The sequence below is a fragment of the Bos mutus genome, chromosome 13 (genome assembly GCF_027580195.1).
Source record: "Bos mutus isolate GX-2022 chromosome 13, NWIPB_WYAK_1.1, whole genome shotgun sequence".
Lineage (NCBI taxonomy): Eukaryota > Metazoa > Chordata > Mammalia > Artiodactyla > Bovidae > Bos > Bos mutus.
Genome location: NC_091629.1, coordinates 25,417,733 through 25,435,408, shown reverse-complemented (window position 1 = coordinate 25,435,408; position 17,676 = coordinate 25,417,733). Strand labels below are relative to the sequence as shown.

Here is a 17,676-nt window from a genome sequence, read left to right as displayed (position 1 = left end):
AAATGGGTATATCTTTCCTTTTCTCCTTTGCATTTTGCTTCTCTTATTTTCATAGCTATTTGTAAGGCCTCCTCAGACAACCATTTTGCCTTTTTGCATTTCTTTTTCTTGGGGATGGTATTGATCACTGCCTCCTGTACAACGTCACGAACCTCCATCCATAGTTCTTTAGGCACTCTGCCTATAAGATCTAATCCCTTGAATCTATTTGTCACTGCATTTGTGTCAAATGAACACACAAAAAAATTGGCTGTCATCTGCACTTCTAAATTTGGTGTTCAAAAAAGGTTGATGGTATCCGGTTTCATAAACAGTGCAGAGAACTGATATTTTCATCCATTCCTGGTAAGCGATGACCCTGTCAGGGTGAGTTCTGGCAGTGCAGAGCAGAAGCCTGGGAGACGCACAGACCTAAGATCTCTGACCTAAGAGATCTACATCTAGGAACTCATTCTCAGGAAACAGCATGAGAATCTGTAAAAAAATTGAGCTCTCAAATATTCTTTGAAACTTTTTCACTAGAGAAGAAATTTAAAACAACTTAAAATGTTCAACACCAGGAGCCTGGTTAAAGAGACAGTGGAAGGGCCACACAGGGGTCTCTCTCTGCGCAACGGTCAGAAAGGATGGAGAGCATGTGATGGTGTGAAAGGAGGTTTCCCTGTGACATGGTGTGGGGGCAGGTCACGGAGGCCATCCACACACAGCACAACCCATGTTGGTCAATATACTAAAGACCACACATCTCAGTGTCAACAAAGTTCTATACAGAGAGCTGGGTAACAGGCAGTTGTCTTGTCTTCTTTCTGTTTACCTTAATATTTCAAGTTTGTTTTTTTCCTGCTATGTTTTTCAGAAAAAGAAAACATATGTTAGCTCTACAAGAATACGGTTTCTGCAATGGGTGGTACAGAGAGAAAATGAATGTGAAAACACTTAATAAAATAAAAAACCTTCATATGGAAATCAATGTTATTAATGCAGATACAGAAGAGCAAGAGAATGAAAAACCAGGGATGTTGACAGCATGGCTATTCCCCTCATACACAGATTTAACTGACCCTTCCTCAAGAACCTTGCAGACCAGAAGTAATTGTTCAGTGTCCAAACGGAAGTACAAGTGTCATCACTGAAGCTGTATGTGGGTTATAGGAGAGGAAGGAGACGGTATCAAAGTAGCAATGAGAAGAAAGGGGACGTATTCACACGAGCCAGTGAACGAGTAGTCAAGAGAGGAGGATGGCACCCCAGGTCACCATTTAGGGAGGGGGTGGGGACTCCCAAGGCTGATTCCACATGCTCTGTGAACGACACCGGTGGGCTGGGCTGCTTTGCCTGTGGACGCTTCCCTGGGTGGAAGTAGGCACCACTTAGGAGAAAAGCAGTATTAATGTACTTGGTATTTTAATGAAGCACCCAACTCATTTTTTTTTTTTCACATAGAGTAATTACAGATTTTCCTGATTTAAAAGCATGCAGCTCAATTATGTAATTGCCTAATAGGTTATGCGGGTGCTGTGGATCTTATCTAGTCTCAGGGGGACATAATCCGAGTTTCGGCGGCTTTAATGATGTATTTACTCAAGAGACGGGATTGACTCCAGCTGACGGCGAGGGACCCACAGGTAAACATCATTTACATGTGGCTGTTTAATTAGCCATTTACCCAAGAGATCAAAGTAAATATTTCTCAGCTTCATTAGACTCTTAATCAAATGATTTCTACTAGAGCTTTCTTAAATTTTGAAAATCTCTTACTTTAAAAATTTTTATCTACAGAGAAATATTTAACTGTATTATTTACTAAATATATATATGGTCTATACAGGACAACAACTCAAAGACACTTGACTGTGCTGATTTGTGACTGTCATGGTCCTACAGCCCAGAAAAGCATTCTGTCCTCACATCTGCCAGGCTTGTCCTGCCCATGTCACTCAGGTGGCTGAGTCTTTAGGGCTGTGCTTTTTTTCAGTCACAACCTATTTAGAAACTGCCTGCTTGCTTCTATTTATAAGGATGGGTTTTGTCATTTATTTATTGGTAATTTTATGGTTGTCACTAGATGGTGATTTAAAAAGGAACAAAATACCTACTAGGGGAGGTAGAAGGTTATTTGACTAATGAGCTATCAATTGGGCACCCCTCTTCCTATTAATTATGGAGTTATTATTTGAAAAATTATGAGTGAACTGGTTGTCTGGAACTTGGAATATGTTTTCTAATATAAACATCACCTTAAAAAAAAAAGACAAGGAGATGGTAAATGGCAATACTGTAGACCAAGGCTTATTTTGCCCTTGATGTGACTGAGATATGATGTATCTGCAGTGAGTATGAATGGAGAACAATGCTGTTACAAAACAGAACTAAATACAATGGATAATAAAACCTGAAACCAAAATCCTTATTAGGATCTACATTTATCAACAGATATGAAAAAGAATCTAAAAAGCAATGGTTCTGTTCTTCCTAAAGAACACAGTTCTTTCTTCAAGAACATTTACACGGACAATGCCATACCACAAACAAGACAAAACTGAGGGTTACTGAGTCACATGCAGCGCAGTAAAATGAAAATGTGCTCAGGAAGGATGTGCACAAGGTTACCTTTGAAAAGGGCAGGATCTGTGAGGGGCACCCAGGGGCTGTATCTCTACCTGCAATAATCCACTCCAGAAGGAGAATGGGGAGAAAGGAGACGAGGAGAGAGACAAGAGCAAGGGTAGGAGCAGAGGCAGGAGCAGAGGAGAGAGGGGAGGGCGAAGGGGTGGGGAACTGCAGAGTGCAGGGGTAACACACATGCAGACGTGGGTCGGTGGCTTCACTGTGCTGCTCCATGTGTGTATGTGTGAAATGCTTTTTAAAAAGTCCTTCTACTCTTTTCTAATTAGAGGACTGGGGGAGGGGGTGTTGGGCAGGGCTGAAGGTGCTCTGAAAGGCTGGAGGGCAACACAGAGGCTCTGGACAGGGCTGCAAAACAGGCTGTGGCTTTGGGACAGAGGGGCAAGGACTGCCTCCAGAGGGGGCTCCTATGGAATCCTGAACTTTGTGCATAATCAAAATAAAGAAGTATTAAAGCCAGAAAACTCTATGTTATATAGAGAGTTAAGCATGTGTAAGGGTGAAAACATACTTGGAGGGAATTCCCTGGTGGCCCAGTGTTTGGGACTCCATTCTCTCACTGCCTTGGGCCTGAGCTGGATCCCTGGTTAGGGATCAGATCCACTAGCCAGATGGGCTGCTCTGGACCTGAGTTTCTGCCCTCCAGCCCCACCCACTGCACCTCCCTGGGAACTGGCTCCATGACTCTGCTCCAGCATGACCTGCTCTACCTGTGCAAGTGCTCAGTCCACTCCCGACTGTCCCGCTGAACCACGGCTGGGTGCATCCTTGGCTGTCCCCCTCCCAGTCCACAGGGACTAAATTCCCTGAGGCCCCTCCTGCAGCTCAGCTCAAGGGACTCTGTGGCTCTCAAACTCTGCTGAAACCATGAACACCTCTCCTGAGCCGGGCCAGACCCTGTACAACTTCTGTTCCCTGTCCCCAGGTGTAGTCTGCTCCTCAGCCACAACAATGGCTCTGTTTCCTGGGAAAGTGTGCACTTTCTTGACCTGTTCTTTGGCCCCTAAGTCCGTCACCCACCCCCTCAGAGCCTGCTGAAATCCTGCCTGGCTTTTCAGGGTCACCTTCGCATGCCCCTTGGCTCCCTCAGACATCAGGTCTGCCCTCCTTGCTTCTCCAGATGCCTGGCTCCCCTTCTGGAGGGTCTAAGCCCTCTGCCATGTTCCCACTGCAGACACCCACTCTGCCATCCCCCAGAGAAGGGGCTGCATGGGATTTCTCTCTCTCCCCCTCATAGATCTGGGCTGCTGCCTAATCCACAGAAGTGGACAAATACATATTTGCTGAGTTGACAAAAATGACCACACAGTATGTTTAAAGGATGGTGTAGAGAAAGAAAACCAGAATTCTCCAAGAGGCTCCTGAGCTCCCTGGACAAATGTTGCGGTAGGTATGTTTAAATAGGTTACCTACAGGCCCTGAGTTAACTAACCTTCTGTAAGAAAGGACCTGAAATGTATACACAAAACACTATGCAAAAGGTTTGAGATCAAAGTTCATCCAACCAACCACAAAAGCTCACTTACAATTTACATTTTTCAAATATGTTAATCATTGTTAAGGATGTTAACTGTTTTCTCAAATGACTAACTTGTACAATTTGAAACTTATTTTAAAGAATAAAAAGTATTAACCTTTGTCCTCTGGTCCAGTTTGCTGACCAGGAAAACTTCAGACAGCTTCGCTACTTCCTCTTCTTGGACAAAAGTATCATGTCCTTTCAGGGCGGCAATATGTTGACCCGATCGTGTCCTTAATAAGCCTGAGGCTGGTGTTTGTTCAAACCTATGAAACACAATTAGGAGTCCATTAGACATGTGCAATGCTGGGTGACTTATGAGTCCTATATTGTTAAAGGTCCCCACAATCATGATAGCAGAAGACAGATTACACAGAAAAGTCTGGAACCTAATATAATCTGGGATAAGGGGATTTCCAGAGTTCAGGTTTCTTTTTGGGGGGTAACTTTGATTTTATTTTAGTTACAATATCATTGATAGATGAGAATTCTCAACTCTGTCTGCACCCTGGGACCACCCGGGGGGTTTTGCATCATCTAGGTACTTCATGCCACTGCTTCAGAGTTCAGGAAAACTAGTCTGCTGGTGGGGAACCCAGCAAATTGAGACTTTCTTTAAGACTCTCAGAGCGATTCTGACGTGTGGCCACTGTTTCTAACTAGTGCAGAGGTGGTCAGGCTCCTCTTAAATGTAAAGCAAACAACAGTTCATATCTCCACTTCAATTAGTTTATTCTTATTATACTCGTGCAGTGCTTTCATTATTTTTTTTAATAAGTTACTATTAGGAAAAAGTCCAACATAAGCCTATATTGCTGCCTATAATATAGTATTTAGATATTAAATGGAAGAAAAATGTGCTATATTTCAGGCCGGGGACAGGAAACACATCAGATGAGCTTGGAGCACCTTGTCCCAGGAAGGGAGGAAGCTCTCGGACCCTGAGTTGTGTGAACAGGCCTCAGGGGTTCTGCCAAAGAGGCACCCACTGGCCAAAGACGAGACAGTGTGAGAGCCAAAAGAACGATGACTAACATGGACTGGAACGCGGTGCATGTATAAAAATACATGAGTTCATTTAAAAGATAAATAATAAAAAACCTTTGGATTCAGCCTTGAAAAGGAAGGAAATCTTTGTCACATACTACAACACAGATGTACTACAACATGACATTCTACTCCATTATATAAGCCAGTCACAAAAAAACAGTGTGATTCCACTTACATAAGATGCCGAGAACAGTCAAATGCAGAGGCAGAGTAGAGTGGTGGCTGCCAGGGGCTAGGGGAAGGAGGATTGGCGACTTGTTTAATGGGGACAGAGCTCCAGTTCTGTAAGACGACAAAGCTCTAGAGATCTGATGCACAAAAATGTGAATGTACTTAATGCTACTGTACACTTAAAATGGTTAAGGTGGTAAATTTTATGTTTATGTGTGTTTTTACCACTAAAGTATCAACAAACCAACCTTTGGATACTGCTAGAGAAACAACCTGTTACTCCGGAAACTGGTTAAAGAAAGGGATGGAGTCAAGCATTTGTCCTGCCTTTGTGGTCAACAACAAAAAACACAAATTAAAAAAAAAAAAATTCAGAGTTACCAAGTAGTTGATGGGAAAAGTTTTTTCAATTAATAGATGCAAAGAAAGGGCTGCATTAGAAAAGTCACTGTTCTCTAAGTCCACATTAATGAATGCACCTAGGAAATGATCAGAATGTTGAGGAAACGGCATGATGGAAGCTTTGAATCAGAGGCACCCGTCTGCCAGTGCCCAAGTCCTCAGCCCAGTCCTGGGAGCACACGCGAAGGGACACAGTCACGTGCTGCCTGAGGCGGTGAAGAGAGAAGGCCCAGCACTGCCTGTGATGGCGTTCTGCCAGAATTACCTGCCTGGAATATAATTCTGGATCCTGATCCAACCAGCAGTTTACAGTTTACATTTGGATCCTGATTCAAAGACTGCAAATGTAGACAGACTGCTTTTGAGAAAACCAAAGCAAACTGACAAGGACTAGGTAACAAAGAATTTTCTTAAGTGGTCAAGTATTAAATATTTGTACGTTAGAGATGTATTTGTAAGAGGAAAAAATGTTGTCTGTCTTAAACTACTGAAGAAAAAGTGTGGGTGAGGGAAAGATAAAAAAAAAACTAGCAAAATGTTGACAACTGTGGGTCTGGGAGAGGGTACGTGGGACTTCATTATATTCACGCCTACTTCTGTAGATGTTTAAACATGTCAAAGTGAAAGTCAAGTTGCTCAGTCGTGTCCAACCCCCCTTTTCTACCCCATGGACTGTAGCCTATCAGGCTTCTCCGTCCATGGGATTTTCCAGGTAAGAGTACCAGAGTGGGTTGCCATTTCCTTCTCCAAAACATGCCAAAGTATATACTAAAAATCTGTGTACTAATATGTGCAACTTACTTGGAAATGCATAAAAATAACAGATTGGAATTGATGGATGGATGGATGGAAAACAGATTTGGGAGTGTAATAAAATGTCAGTGGTAGAAACTGGGTGGTAGGTATGTTGGCATTACAGTTTTTCTCACTTTTCTGTATGTTTCAAAATTTTCATAATAAAATGGGGAAAAAGTCTAGGTGTAATTCAGAACCTTTGAAAATAAATCTTAATTGTTATAAGATTTGGCCTGATCTAACCCCTGCTTTTCCCCAAGACTTGAATAAAGTGGGATGCACCACTGGAATCCTTGAACTTATTTAAAAACTTCCCCAGATGATTCCAAGGTTCCTGGCCAGTCTGGTAGGAAGGCCCTTGAGCAACTTGTCTCTCCTGGTGACATCGAGACCTCACCAACGTCACAAAGCTTCCAAGTCCTCTGTTCTGTTCTATGTCAATGAGTTACCCTTTGCATCTGCATCTGGGTTTACAGTGATTTCCCTCCTAGGAAAACGCACACATGGGCCAAGGTCAAATTCTAGTCCAGTCATCAAGTATATTTCTCATAATGAGTAAAATCAATTGTTTCTATCTAGAAAGCATGTTTAGTTAGGTTGAATTCAACTTGAAAACAAGTTTAAGGAGGATGAGTTAGTTGGGATGCACTGACTTATCAGACACCAGCCTCTCTCGGGACTGAGACACATGGTTTCTGCAGAAGCAAAGCCAAGGGCAAGACTCTGGTCACTAACACCTATTCCAACTGTAACCATCCTTTGTGTCCTGGCATGAAAGCACTAGCTGAGGTTTCCTGTAATTATTACACTTGCTTCATAAAAGGAGAAAACCCACAGGCTCAAAAAGCAAATGAACTTCTGGAGGAGAAACAGCATCAGAATCTGTGACTTCTGAGTGGCTAAGCCAACACCTGGCAACCAGGAAGGTTTGGGCCATGGTGGACCCTGCGTGGAGTCCTGCCCCTGGTTCTACACAAACAGACAGAATTAGAACACCTACGGAGCAGTTCAGAGGACTTAAAGGAGTTTTTTCCTCTCTTGTCCACTTCACTTTGCAAAGTTTCTAGTATCAATGTCACACAGGAAAAAAAAAAAAAAAGCATGATGTCAGCTCAATTATATACTCCTCTAATTAAAAATAGATTTTAAAGTCTATAATGAATTTCATACACTTATAATGGTTTCCAATGAGAAAACTGCAATTTAAGCAAAGGTATCAGCATTTCCTAACTACAACTGATTTACAACAGATGGGTAATCTGACCAAAATCTTAAATGCAGACAAAATAATAAATATCTTGAATTTTATTCTGAACATAAGCAGAATAAAATAGATTCTACATATACTCCAAATCCTATAAACCTGACAATTCTTCAGCATTAGTTTGAGAGCACAGTGGGGTGAATGTATCTGAAAGGAGCAATGGACAGAGACAATTAATTGCACCTGGAAAAGACATAAACTCATGGGTAGTCTCATTACGGTTTCTATAGAAGACAAAGTGATTAATCACTTTTATGTTAAAATACATTTTCCAGGAGGCAATAAAGAACAATTTTTTAAAAATAGACTGCCTCAAATGACATGCATCATATTTTAAAAACTCATAATTGTCTAAAATGACAACTTACTAGTAACAGTAAGCCTTTCACATGAAGGTCTTACAACATTTAATCCCAGGTATAACAAAAATCAGTAATAACAATAATAATGATGATAGGAATGGTTTTGTCCTTTTTCTTTGAAGAGGCTTCATTTTGTGATAGAGAATTCAGAAATCTATCTTTCCAATCTATGCTGTGGACCAGGTGTCCCATTTTCTGGATTGAATGGAAGCAAAGAGACGGATGTTGCTTGCCAAGGTTTGGTCAGGGGCACAAGCAGGGCCATGGCCACACAAAACATGGCTCTGTTTATAGGCTTTCAGGAGTCCATACGATGTTAGAGCCTTCCCATTCTGCCCAGCTGACATCAATGTCACTAACAATTGAGAAACAGAAGTAGATGATTCTCTTCAAATTTGTGTTTCTGGAAGGACCAGCTGGCAGCTTCGGTCTAAGGGCTGTCCCTGGCAGACAGTAATACCCCATTTAGGGACATACCTAGCAATACCTTGCCTGTAATGCAGGAGACCTGGGTTCAATCCCTGGGTTGCAAATATCTGGAGGAGAGCATGGCAACCCACTCCAGTATTCCTGCCTGGAGAATTCCATGGACAGAGGAGCCTGGTGGGCTACAGTCCATGGGGCTGCAAAGAGCTGGACATGACTGAGTGACTAAGCACAGCACAGCACTAGGAATACCTCCTGAGCGCTGAGGGCACAGGAGGTGGTGAACATGGAGAGGGCAGGGGAGCATGATGCCAGGATTAAGACCTGTTAGGAAGAACTGGCAGCTAAGACCTGACTGCCTGTCTCTCAGAGGTCAGATAGACACCTGGGACTTTTTCTGAGGCTAGCAAGGGAGCCAGTGGCAATCAGTGTGCAAGGAACAGCATCCTCAGTCATGACACGGGGTAATTCTGATTATAACAGACCACAACAGTGACTTCAGGAACCATTCCTGACTTCTTTATCTGGCTTTAAAAAATGACTGTGGCAGAGACACAGTTCCGAAGGCTCCAGATATTAATTTTAAAATTTGTGTTGGTCATAAAGAAAGATCATTTCTTCTTGGAAAGCTGATTTATACATAACTGTAGATCAACAGTCATGGAAAATGCAACCTCTCATAATGGGAAAGGACGCTCTATTTATGCATGTTGAGAAACTGTAACAAACGCGGGCCGAGTCGATGGAGATGGCATATCTTATCACCACGCCACAGTCTGGCAGCCCAGGTTAAGAGAGTCACATGATGAATCACCTAGTCTAACAACTCAGTCCACAGAGAGAATTATAAATGCATATGTGCCTTCATGCGACATACCACCACTGTGGTTTATGCCAAACAGTATATCAACACACACAGAAGACGGTGAGAAAGAAGTGGCGGGTCCAGCTGAAGAGCCTTGCTGCACACAATCACCAAATGGCCAGAGAGACTCCTCTCTAGCCAGCTTCTCCCACCCTTGTAAAGGGCATTTTAAGACTGCCTTTATCTTCACTTGCATGATAAAAACATGAAAGAGGATTTCCATGCATTGCCCTTCACTGCTGTAAGCTGAAAAGCTACTGACCAGGATGGGCAGGTCCCACATTCTCTGTAGTGTGGAGATCACAGCAAGATTCAGAAGTGGATGTAAACACGTTCCGTTCAGCACTGGTGACCCTCACTCTGCGGTCTGTGGGATGTAGTCCTGTGATCAGCCACATTTTCTTGGGACAAGGTCCTTTTAGAGACCATTACCCGGACGGCTCCTCACGCCCTGATGGGACCCGATACACAATGGATTTATGCCGAATTCCACTCTGAAAACCACGTTATCCTGCCTGTTTATATACTTATACAAAAGAGTCTGCATGACACACAGAAAAGACAGTAGACGCCAGATGTAAGACAACCAGACCTGAAAGCCATCTCACTCTCCCGGCCAGACAAGGCCCTTTCAGGTGGGCTGACCACACCTGAGCAGCCGTTTGTTCTCAGCTGGAAAACGGTGGGGACAGACTTCAGTGAGGGGACTTCACTTCAGTCAGTCCCCCAAATAAAAATCAGGGTAAGGACACTGGTAACATTCATGCACCCATGAATTAGGCACCTACCAGGGGCAGCACTGGAGAAACCACTACACATATTATCTATATGTAATGCTGGCCCTGACAAGCCACCCAAAGTGCCGAGAAGGTGCATGGATAGATTTCTGACTGATTCAGAAAGAACCATGACTCATGTGTGCCAACCACCCTGCAAACAATTAACCCCGCTTGCTCACGCCCACTTTTGAGCCACTGAAGACACATGGTTGGAGCAGCGCTCTCACACTTGAGGGAGCAGAGGTAAGCATCCGTTCAAGCCCAGATGGCAGGGCCCCACCTCTAGACCCCTGGTTCAGTGGATCTGGGGTGGGACCCAAGAACATGCGTTTCTAACAAGCTTCCAGGATTTGTTGATGCTGTTGGTATAGGAACCATATTCATCAGAGGCCTGCATCACCAGCATGACCTTGGAAACGCAGGGACCCATCTGGGGTTTGGATTTGGCAAGGACACCTGTCCAGCAGGAGGTTCTGCTGGACTACCACCTGGGTGTTCACCAAGTTATGTGAACATGCGAGACTGAGCTTACCCGTGTTCCCTCCCCACTTAAAATGTTGCTATGGGCAGGGGTTCAGCAGATACATGCACAGGGACTGAGCAAGATATAAGAGCAGGAATTGAGCAGATGTATCCAATTAACAATTAGAAACAAATACATTCACAAACAAGTAGATGGTGAGGCCACAGTTAAATCGATGCTCCGGGTGCCCAGCACAGAGCTGACTGTGTACAGCAGTGTTTTTCCACCCTTATCTGGGAACGAGAAGGGCCTATCCACCACAGCAGCAACTTGAGGACTGTCATACCTGACTTGCTCTTTGTCACTGCCACCCCTGGGGCACAGTTGCGGGAGCTGGTGAAGGACAGCGGTTCTGTAGGCATCAGGGCCTTCTCGTAGGATGTCACTGTGGTTACAGAGCCTATAAAATAAAACAGGTGCCGCAGGAGATGTTTATTTGAGCCCAGACGGTCAGCTTCTAGAATCTATGGTGGCTCTTCGTGGTTTATTGAAATATATCTGTAATATAATCTAAACATAAAGATGCAGCAACTACACTGTCTCTTGACAAAGATATAAAATGGGGTGGTTTGAAAAACTTGTCTGTGAGAAGGTGGCTGTTTTAAATCCATCAGAGGAAGTGGCTTTTAACCCTTTGCAGACTTCAGTGAGGTTCACATCCACAGCTGTGCAATCTCACTGCACATCCCACCTCACTGATAAGAATGCCAGATAATCGGAACAGCTGAAAAGACTAATTTCACATTGTCAATCATAACAAAGTTAGATCTCCACTCACATGAAATTTACTTAAATTGTCACTGCTAAGAAATTGAAAACTGCTGGCTGAAGTAGAGGTTACGTCCTCTATTTCTGAATGCAGAAAAAAATGACTATTATTTCTCCATTCAGATCCCACTGCTATGAAATTTTCTTTATTTTTAGAAAGAACAGGAGGGAGTGGAAAGAGGGATTTAGCCCTTGTCATCTATTTGCAGTCCACAGGGACACTGGTGGAGTGTTAATTGTTCTAGGTTAGGTCTGTCAGGGTCACAACAGTCTCCAAAGAGCTTGGTTAGTAAATTCCTTAAAAAAAAACAAACAAACAAAACACTGCATGATTCTAAAAAGTCATGGGAGAAGATATCAAAGACAAAATACTCCTTTAGAGAAACTGATCATATATGTAGCTGGCAATATACAACACATTCCCCAAGAGGAAAACGAAGCAACTTATAAAGCAATGTTCATAGCAAAGTATTACTAATTTGTAATCAGTCTAAAGGTTGGGAGAGATCTAATGGTTGGGCTAAGTTACTCGATCCATTCGATGGCCATGTGCCTGATGATACAAGGATGAAAAAGACCTGCTCCACCTGTACACTGGAGGCTCCCCCCACCCCCCGCCCCACCCTAAGCAGGCCTTTACCCTGGGCAGGAAATAGAAACAGGTCCCCAGATTCAAGCCTTGTTCTGGACTCTGGGCCCCTCTGCTGGCACCCCCAGCTCCAGGCCAAGTCCCAGCTCTTGTCTAAACCCTGAGCCTGTGGCCCATGTCATGTTGGGTCCCCCCTGCCTGCCCTCGGCTGCCCCAAACCTCCTTGCCCGTGGGATGTGCATGCAGTACCTATGTCTACCAGCTTTTTCGAAGGCAAACTCTGGGTCCCGATTCTCCCTAGAAGGCTGTATCTTGTCATCAACCAATTCACAGAGTGAGACCTGCCCTTAAGAAGATGAAGATAAGCCAATTTCAGAGCAGTAATGATACGTAGAGGGAAGGATGGTCAGGAAGGTGGGGCAGGGCCCTGTGCCAGGCAGGATGCAGACAGAGGGAGACCATAGCTGAAGCCAGGTGGCAGCAAGGCAAAGGCGAGGGAAAGCCAGGCTAAGAGGGGGTGGGACCCAGCAAGGAGATAAGCTGGCTGGGGTGGTGACTGGACAGTAACAGGAAATAAGATTCAATATAAAACTATGGCAAAGAAACAGCGATAAACGTCGTGGGTTTTTGAGTCATGGCTGGTTTCCTGGCAGCTGTAGCTGTGGACGGGGTTGGTGAGGGAGAGACGGGCCAGGGGACCGACCCTCTGCTCTGGGTGGCAGGGACGAGCTCGCAGATGTGAGTGTGGTGGTGGGCGGCAGACAGGGAGGACCCACACACCCACCGCTGGTGGGGTGAGGATGCTAAAGGCTGGGGCACGTGTCAACCTTAAAGGGCTGGTCACCCCAGGCTCCCATGGCAGAGTGTCTCAGTGAGGCTAGATCTTTCCAGTTTTTAAGAGAAGCTGGAAATTCACCATTGCTAGTTTTATTTTTATAGGACATCTCTCAGATTTTAACATGGTACAACTATTCAGAAGAATGTTAAAAACTGTGCTTGATCCAGCTTAGATGGCCTCTAGACTCACTTTCCGACCAGGGGGACCAGGGCTGAGCCCCGAGCAAGGGATGTGGCTTCTGTATCCTTGCAAACCCAAGTACAGCAGGGGAGCTTGGCAGACGGCTCATGCTGCTGTGCCAAGGTGGAATGTGGCAGTGCCCCCCAGGGACAAGTATCTTACCTCTGCCACTTTTAGGAATGATGAGAAGAGAAAGCCGATCAGTGGGGTCTAGTTACTGTTATAAACTCCTTACGGACAATGCTCCCCGACTCCAGCATCCTCCCCCCATCTCCATCCCAAGTACCACCATGGCAGGGCCAGTGAGCAATCATACGCCAAATGCCTTCCCTCTTTAGCAGTCTGCTGAGTCCAGATGTCAGGCCTGCTCAGACCAACTGCCCCCACACTTGTCTGGCAGTGTCTCCAACTGCCTCCTTCACAGGGATCTTTCTCATCCCTGAGTTCCTCCAGCATGAAGCAGATAGCACCCCACCCTGTGCTGTCCCTCCAGCTATGCCCCATCTGACAAGTCTTCCCCACATGACTAAGAGGCCTGTTGAGAACAGCAAGGGTACTTGGGATTTCACAGGATGCTGACGACACTCTTAAGGACACTGTGTGCTGAATGACAGGACAAGATTTAAACCCACATGAGATAATTCATGACATGTGTGCTGTTACAGTCTGTTTTTACACGGTGGTGTCACACCGGCCCAGGGCTTCCAGGGCTCAGCAAGGAATGATCTACAAGATGGTCAGTGAGAGCCACCAGCACTGTCCCCACGGAGCCATGGCCCACCCTAGATTAACTCCTAACCTTATGTGCTGAAAGATGAGTGGCTCTGAGTTGAGGATTTCTAATACTTATCTCCCCATGTGACAGACTTTAATTTGCAAAATATCCATCAACACTTGCCTGCAAACAACTTAAATAATTCACACAATGTACAGAGTTAAAAGACGATGTGTGATGAAAATACCATTTTCAAATTCAAGAGCTCAATTTCTTCCCTGTCTTCTATTTGCATTCCTACCAGAACACTTCAGCTAGAAGAGCATTGGCCTGACAGCCCGTCTCTCTCCTGGGGAGAGGGTGTCCGGGCACCAAGGCACTGGGCCCCTACCATCCGTTTGCTTTCTGTGAGGTCCAGCAAGAGGACAAACCTGCTTGAGGACAAGCAACTGCTAGTAACACAAATGGCTGCTTTAACATAATTTTATTTTATCCAGTAATACTTAAGCACACAATAAATTATGTTTTGGCTAAATTTAAACTACTTTCTGAGAAAGCTTCATTTTCAGTCACACAGAATTCAGGACATTATTTACAAGAAAGCAACTTCATGCCAGGCTAATGTGAGCAGTCAAGGTAGAGTTTTTTTTTTTAAAAGAAATAAAGGGAGAAAAGATGCTTTTTCTTTCAGTATCACAAACTGAGAATTACTTCCTGGCAAACAGAAAATAAATTTCTCCTTGACTCTAGCACATGACTTTCCCATCTGCCCTGGTTGTCATCTTCGGGGCACTTGGTGAGCACGTGCTTCAGCTGCAGTGATGGGAGCCTGACTTTGGGGTTTCATTTTCTCCAGGAGACACAGTCTTTGCATAGTGTGGGCCCAGACTACAGACAGGGACAAGTCTGCTTACACAATTTACACAACACAGTGTTACTTGTTGAAAGTTTTATGGATGATGTTTACTGTCTCTTTAAGGAAATGGAAGAATCAGAAGGCAGTTGGTTCTATCCAGAACGAAGTTTTAGGGAGGAAACTATTTCAGAAAGAGCAACAACACGAAGGCATCACACACAGAGGTGGCGGTGAGACGTGAGTATGTCATGGAGAAATAACCCACACACGTGAGGGTGGGAAGAAGGCAACACGGCCTGCTAGTCTCCATCGGATTCCAGAGCTTGCAGAATCCTTGCCTGGAAACTCACAGCTTTGGTAGGTCATACTTTCCTTTTGAAACATAAGGTGACTTTGATCTTTTCACTAAGAACACATGGTCTGGATAGAATAGATTATTTTAAAACCATCATTCCATCAGATCCTAGGTCTGTTTTTCTCCATTTAATGCCCAAGGAAATTTATCGATTACAATGAACAACACTGAAAAATCCTAAGACCCATGAGGTTCCTGAGTTTAAACAGAAGTAACAGAATGCATTCACGCACCTCATGTTCTGAACCCACAACTGACTGAGCGACTGATCTGATCTGATCGGGTTGGCCAAAAAGTTTGGTCGGTTTTGCTGCAATCTGTAAGGAAAAACCAAAATGGACTTTTTGGCCAAACCCAATGTAACTAATGAACCAAAGCCCAGTCAAGGTTAGTCAAAACCGAAGTAGCTAATTCAATCTGTGTCGCTTACACATCCTCCTGAAGCAATTTAGCACCTTCGCCAGTAAGAGAAAACCTCCCGTGATGCCCACCCACAGGTGTATACACACACACACACACACACACACACCCCACTGAGCAGCAGAGAGGCCCGGAGAAGCCCTACCTCCATAAAGATGCAAATTAAGATTTAAACAGGCTAACAATCGGCCGGAGCTAATCCTTTTACAGAGGTGTGAATGGCTATTGAGAACTGAATTCCGGCTGCCAGCTTTTGTTGAGTGGTCCTACAGACACATCTCACGCAGCAGCAGTGCCAAGCCACTGACTCTGAGGATGACTGATAAAACAGTTTCATCAGGCAAGCATCATTTGTTTGCTCTGATACCAATTTCCTGACCATCCATCCAAAGGCGTGCATGTAAGCAGACTGAGGCAGCAGCGCCTTGGGAGCAGGAACGAGGAGCAGCCGGAACAGCTGGGGGTACGGCCCTGGAGGAGTCTGGACGCGAGGGGGCGGTGCGGGGGTGCGGGGGTTTGTTAGCCACACAAAACGGTGGTAGAAAGGACAAACATGTACATAGTTAAACAGTACTTTTCTTTTCATGGCCTGTCTCAAGAAACCTATGTTTCAGGGGCTACTTCAGCCCCCATTGTGCAGCCCCCTGGGTGGTCCCTTCCTGGGGGCCACTTAAAGGCGCACAAAGTCTGGAGGGAGGGAGGAGGAGCCGCAGCACAAAGGCCAGGGCCGGGGTGGGGGGCAGGGGTCTGCGGTGCTGCGGGCCAGGGGTCACGAACAAGGCTCCTCTCTTCACCCGGGAAACAAGGCTCCTTGTCTTCACCTGGAGGCCGGGTGATGGTGCTGACAGCTGGGACCCCGGCACCCGCGCCTGTGAGGCGGCTCTTTCTTTAAAGCAGCAGAGGCCTGACAAGCAAAACCTTTGCCTTTCTCTCTCACTGGCCTCCAAACAGACATTCTTATTTGGCCCCACTTCAGTTTTCAGAACTACTGCCTCTCCAAGACTACCTGTTTTCTTAAGTTCCTTAATGAGGTTCTGGAAGGCTTGATTTATAATAGGTGTTCTCCTTTCACCCTTCAACAGAAAGAACCAGTCTGAACCGAGAACCCAGTTCTTAGTAGCCAAGAATTTTTGTGGGTCCCAAATTTCACAGCCAGGTGGATAAAAATCAGCCCTGCCTGATGGGGGTGGGCAGTGAAAGCTGAAAACGTTTGCTCCCAGGGTGTCTGTTACATCCCTGACATGTCACCAGGGGGGTGTCTCCCTTAGGGTGCTGGCTGCGCTCTCCAATCAGAGGTGCATGCAACAGGTCTGCAGAGCCTGGCTTGAAATCCCTGCTGCAAAAATGAACATGCAGCAGCTGCTGCTGCTGCTGCTAAGTCACTTAAGTCATGTCCAACTCCGTGCGACTCCATAGACGGCAGCCCACCAGGCTCTCCTGTCCCTGGGATTCTCCAGGCAAGAGTACTGGAGTGGGTTGCCATTGCCTTCTCCGATGAACATGCAGGGTGAATGACTTATCAGACTACTTGATGCATTTGCAAAACTTAATACCATCAGGCCACATATTTTGGAAAATTTTTAAAAAATATAATACTATGAACACAGTAAAGAATTTTTATTAGACATAATCATTACTGGTTCTATAATTAAACGCTAGAGCCTCTTGATGAAAGTGAAAGAGGCGAGTGAAACAGCTGGCTTAAAACTCAACATTCAGAAAACTAAGATCATGGCATTCGGCCCCATAACTTTGTTAGGTAGTTAGAATAGGGAAAAGGAGTCCAAAATGGCGGTGGCTAAAAGACAAGGAAGGGAAAAGCCTGCAAAAATAGAACAGGACAGTCAAAGGAAGGTCCGAGGACCTGAGTGAGGACTTCAGGTAGAACAGCACTCCTGACTAAGCCCAATTTGCATAGAGCAGGCTCAGGGGGAAGGAAAAAACATAAAAAGAGGAGCCAAAGGGCTCTCGCTCTCTCTCTCCCACGTGCTGGGGTGCTCTCCTCTTCACGTCTTTGGATCGACATGCCCTCACACCTCGAAGATGGATTTTCCTGCTGTCTTCTAACTAAAATAGAGGGGTAACACTGATTTGTCTAAGAGCTATAACACGGTCCATTCGAGACCTGAGAGCTATAACACAGTCTGTCCAAGACCCGAGAGCTGTGACACGCC

General features: G+C 45.1%; 1 protein-coding gene across 3 annotated transcripts in view; it reads right to left on the bottom strand.

Annotated features, from left to right (window-relative positions):
* KIZ (kizuna centrosomal protein) overlaps positions 1–17,676 on the bottom strand; it is a 93,230-nt gene that overhangs the window by 34,250 nt on the left and 41,304 nt on the right. For 2 of the 3 annotated variants that reach the window (XR_011466487.1, XM_070381171.1), the window contains exons 7-8: positions 11,068–11,181; positions 4,260–4,410 (exon numbers count right to left, since the gene is read on the bottom strand). Coding sequence is in view for 2 of the 3 variants with exons in the window: in XM_070381171.1 (XP_070237272.1) it covers positions 4,260–4,410; positions 11,068–11,181 (265 nt within the window). In the remaining variant the exon portion in view is untranslated. The remainder of the gene's footprint in view (positions 1–4,259; positions 4,411–11,067; positions 11,182–17,676) is intronic. The other variant, XM_070381172.1, reaches the window with a different exon arrangement.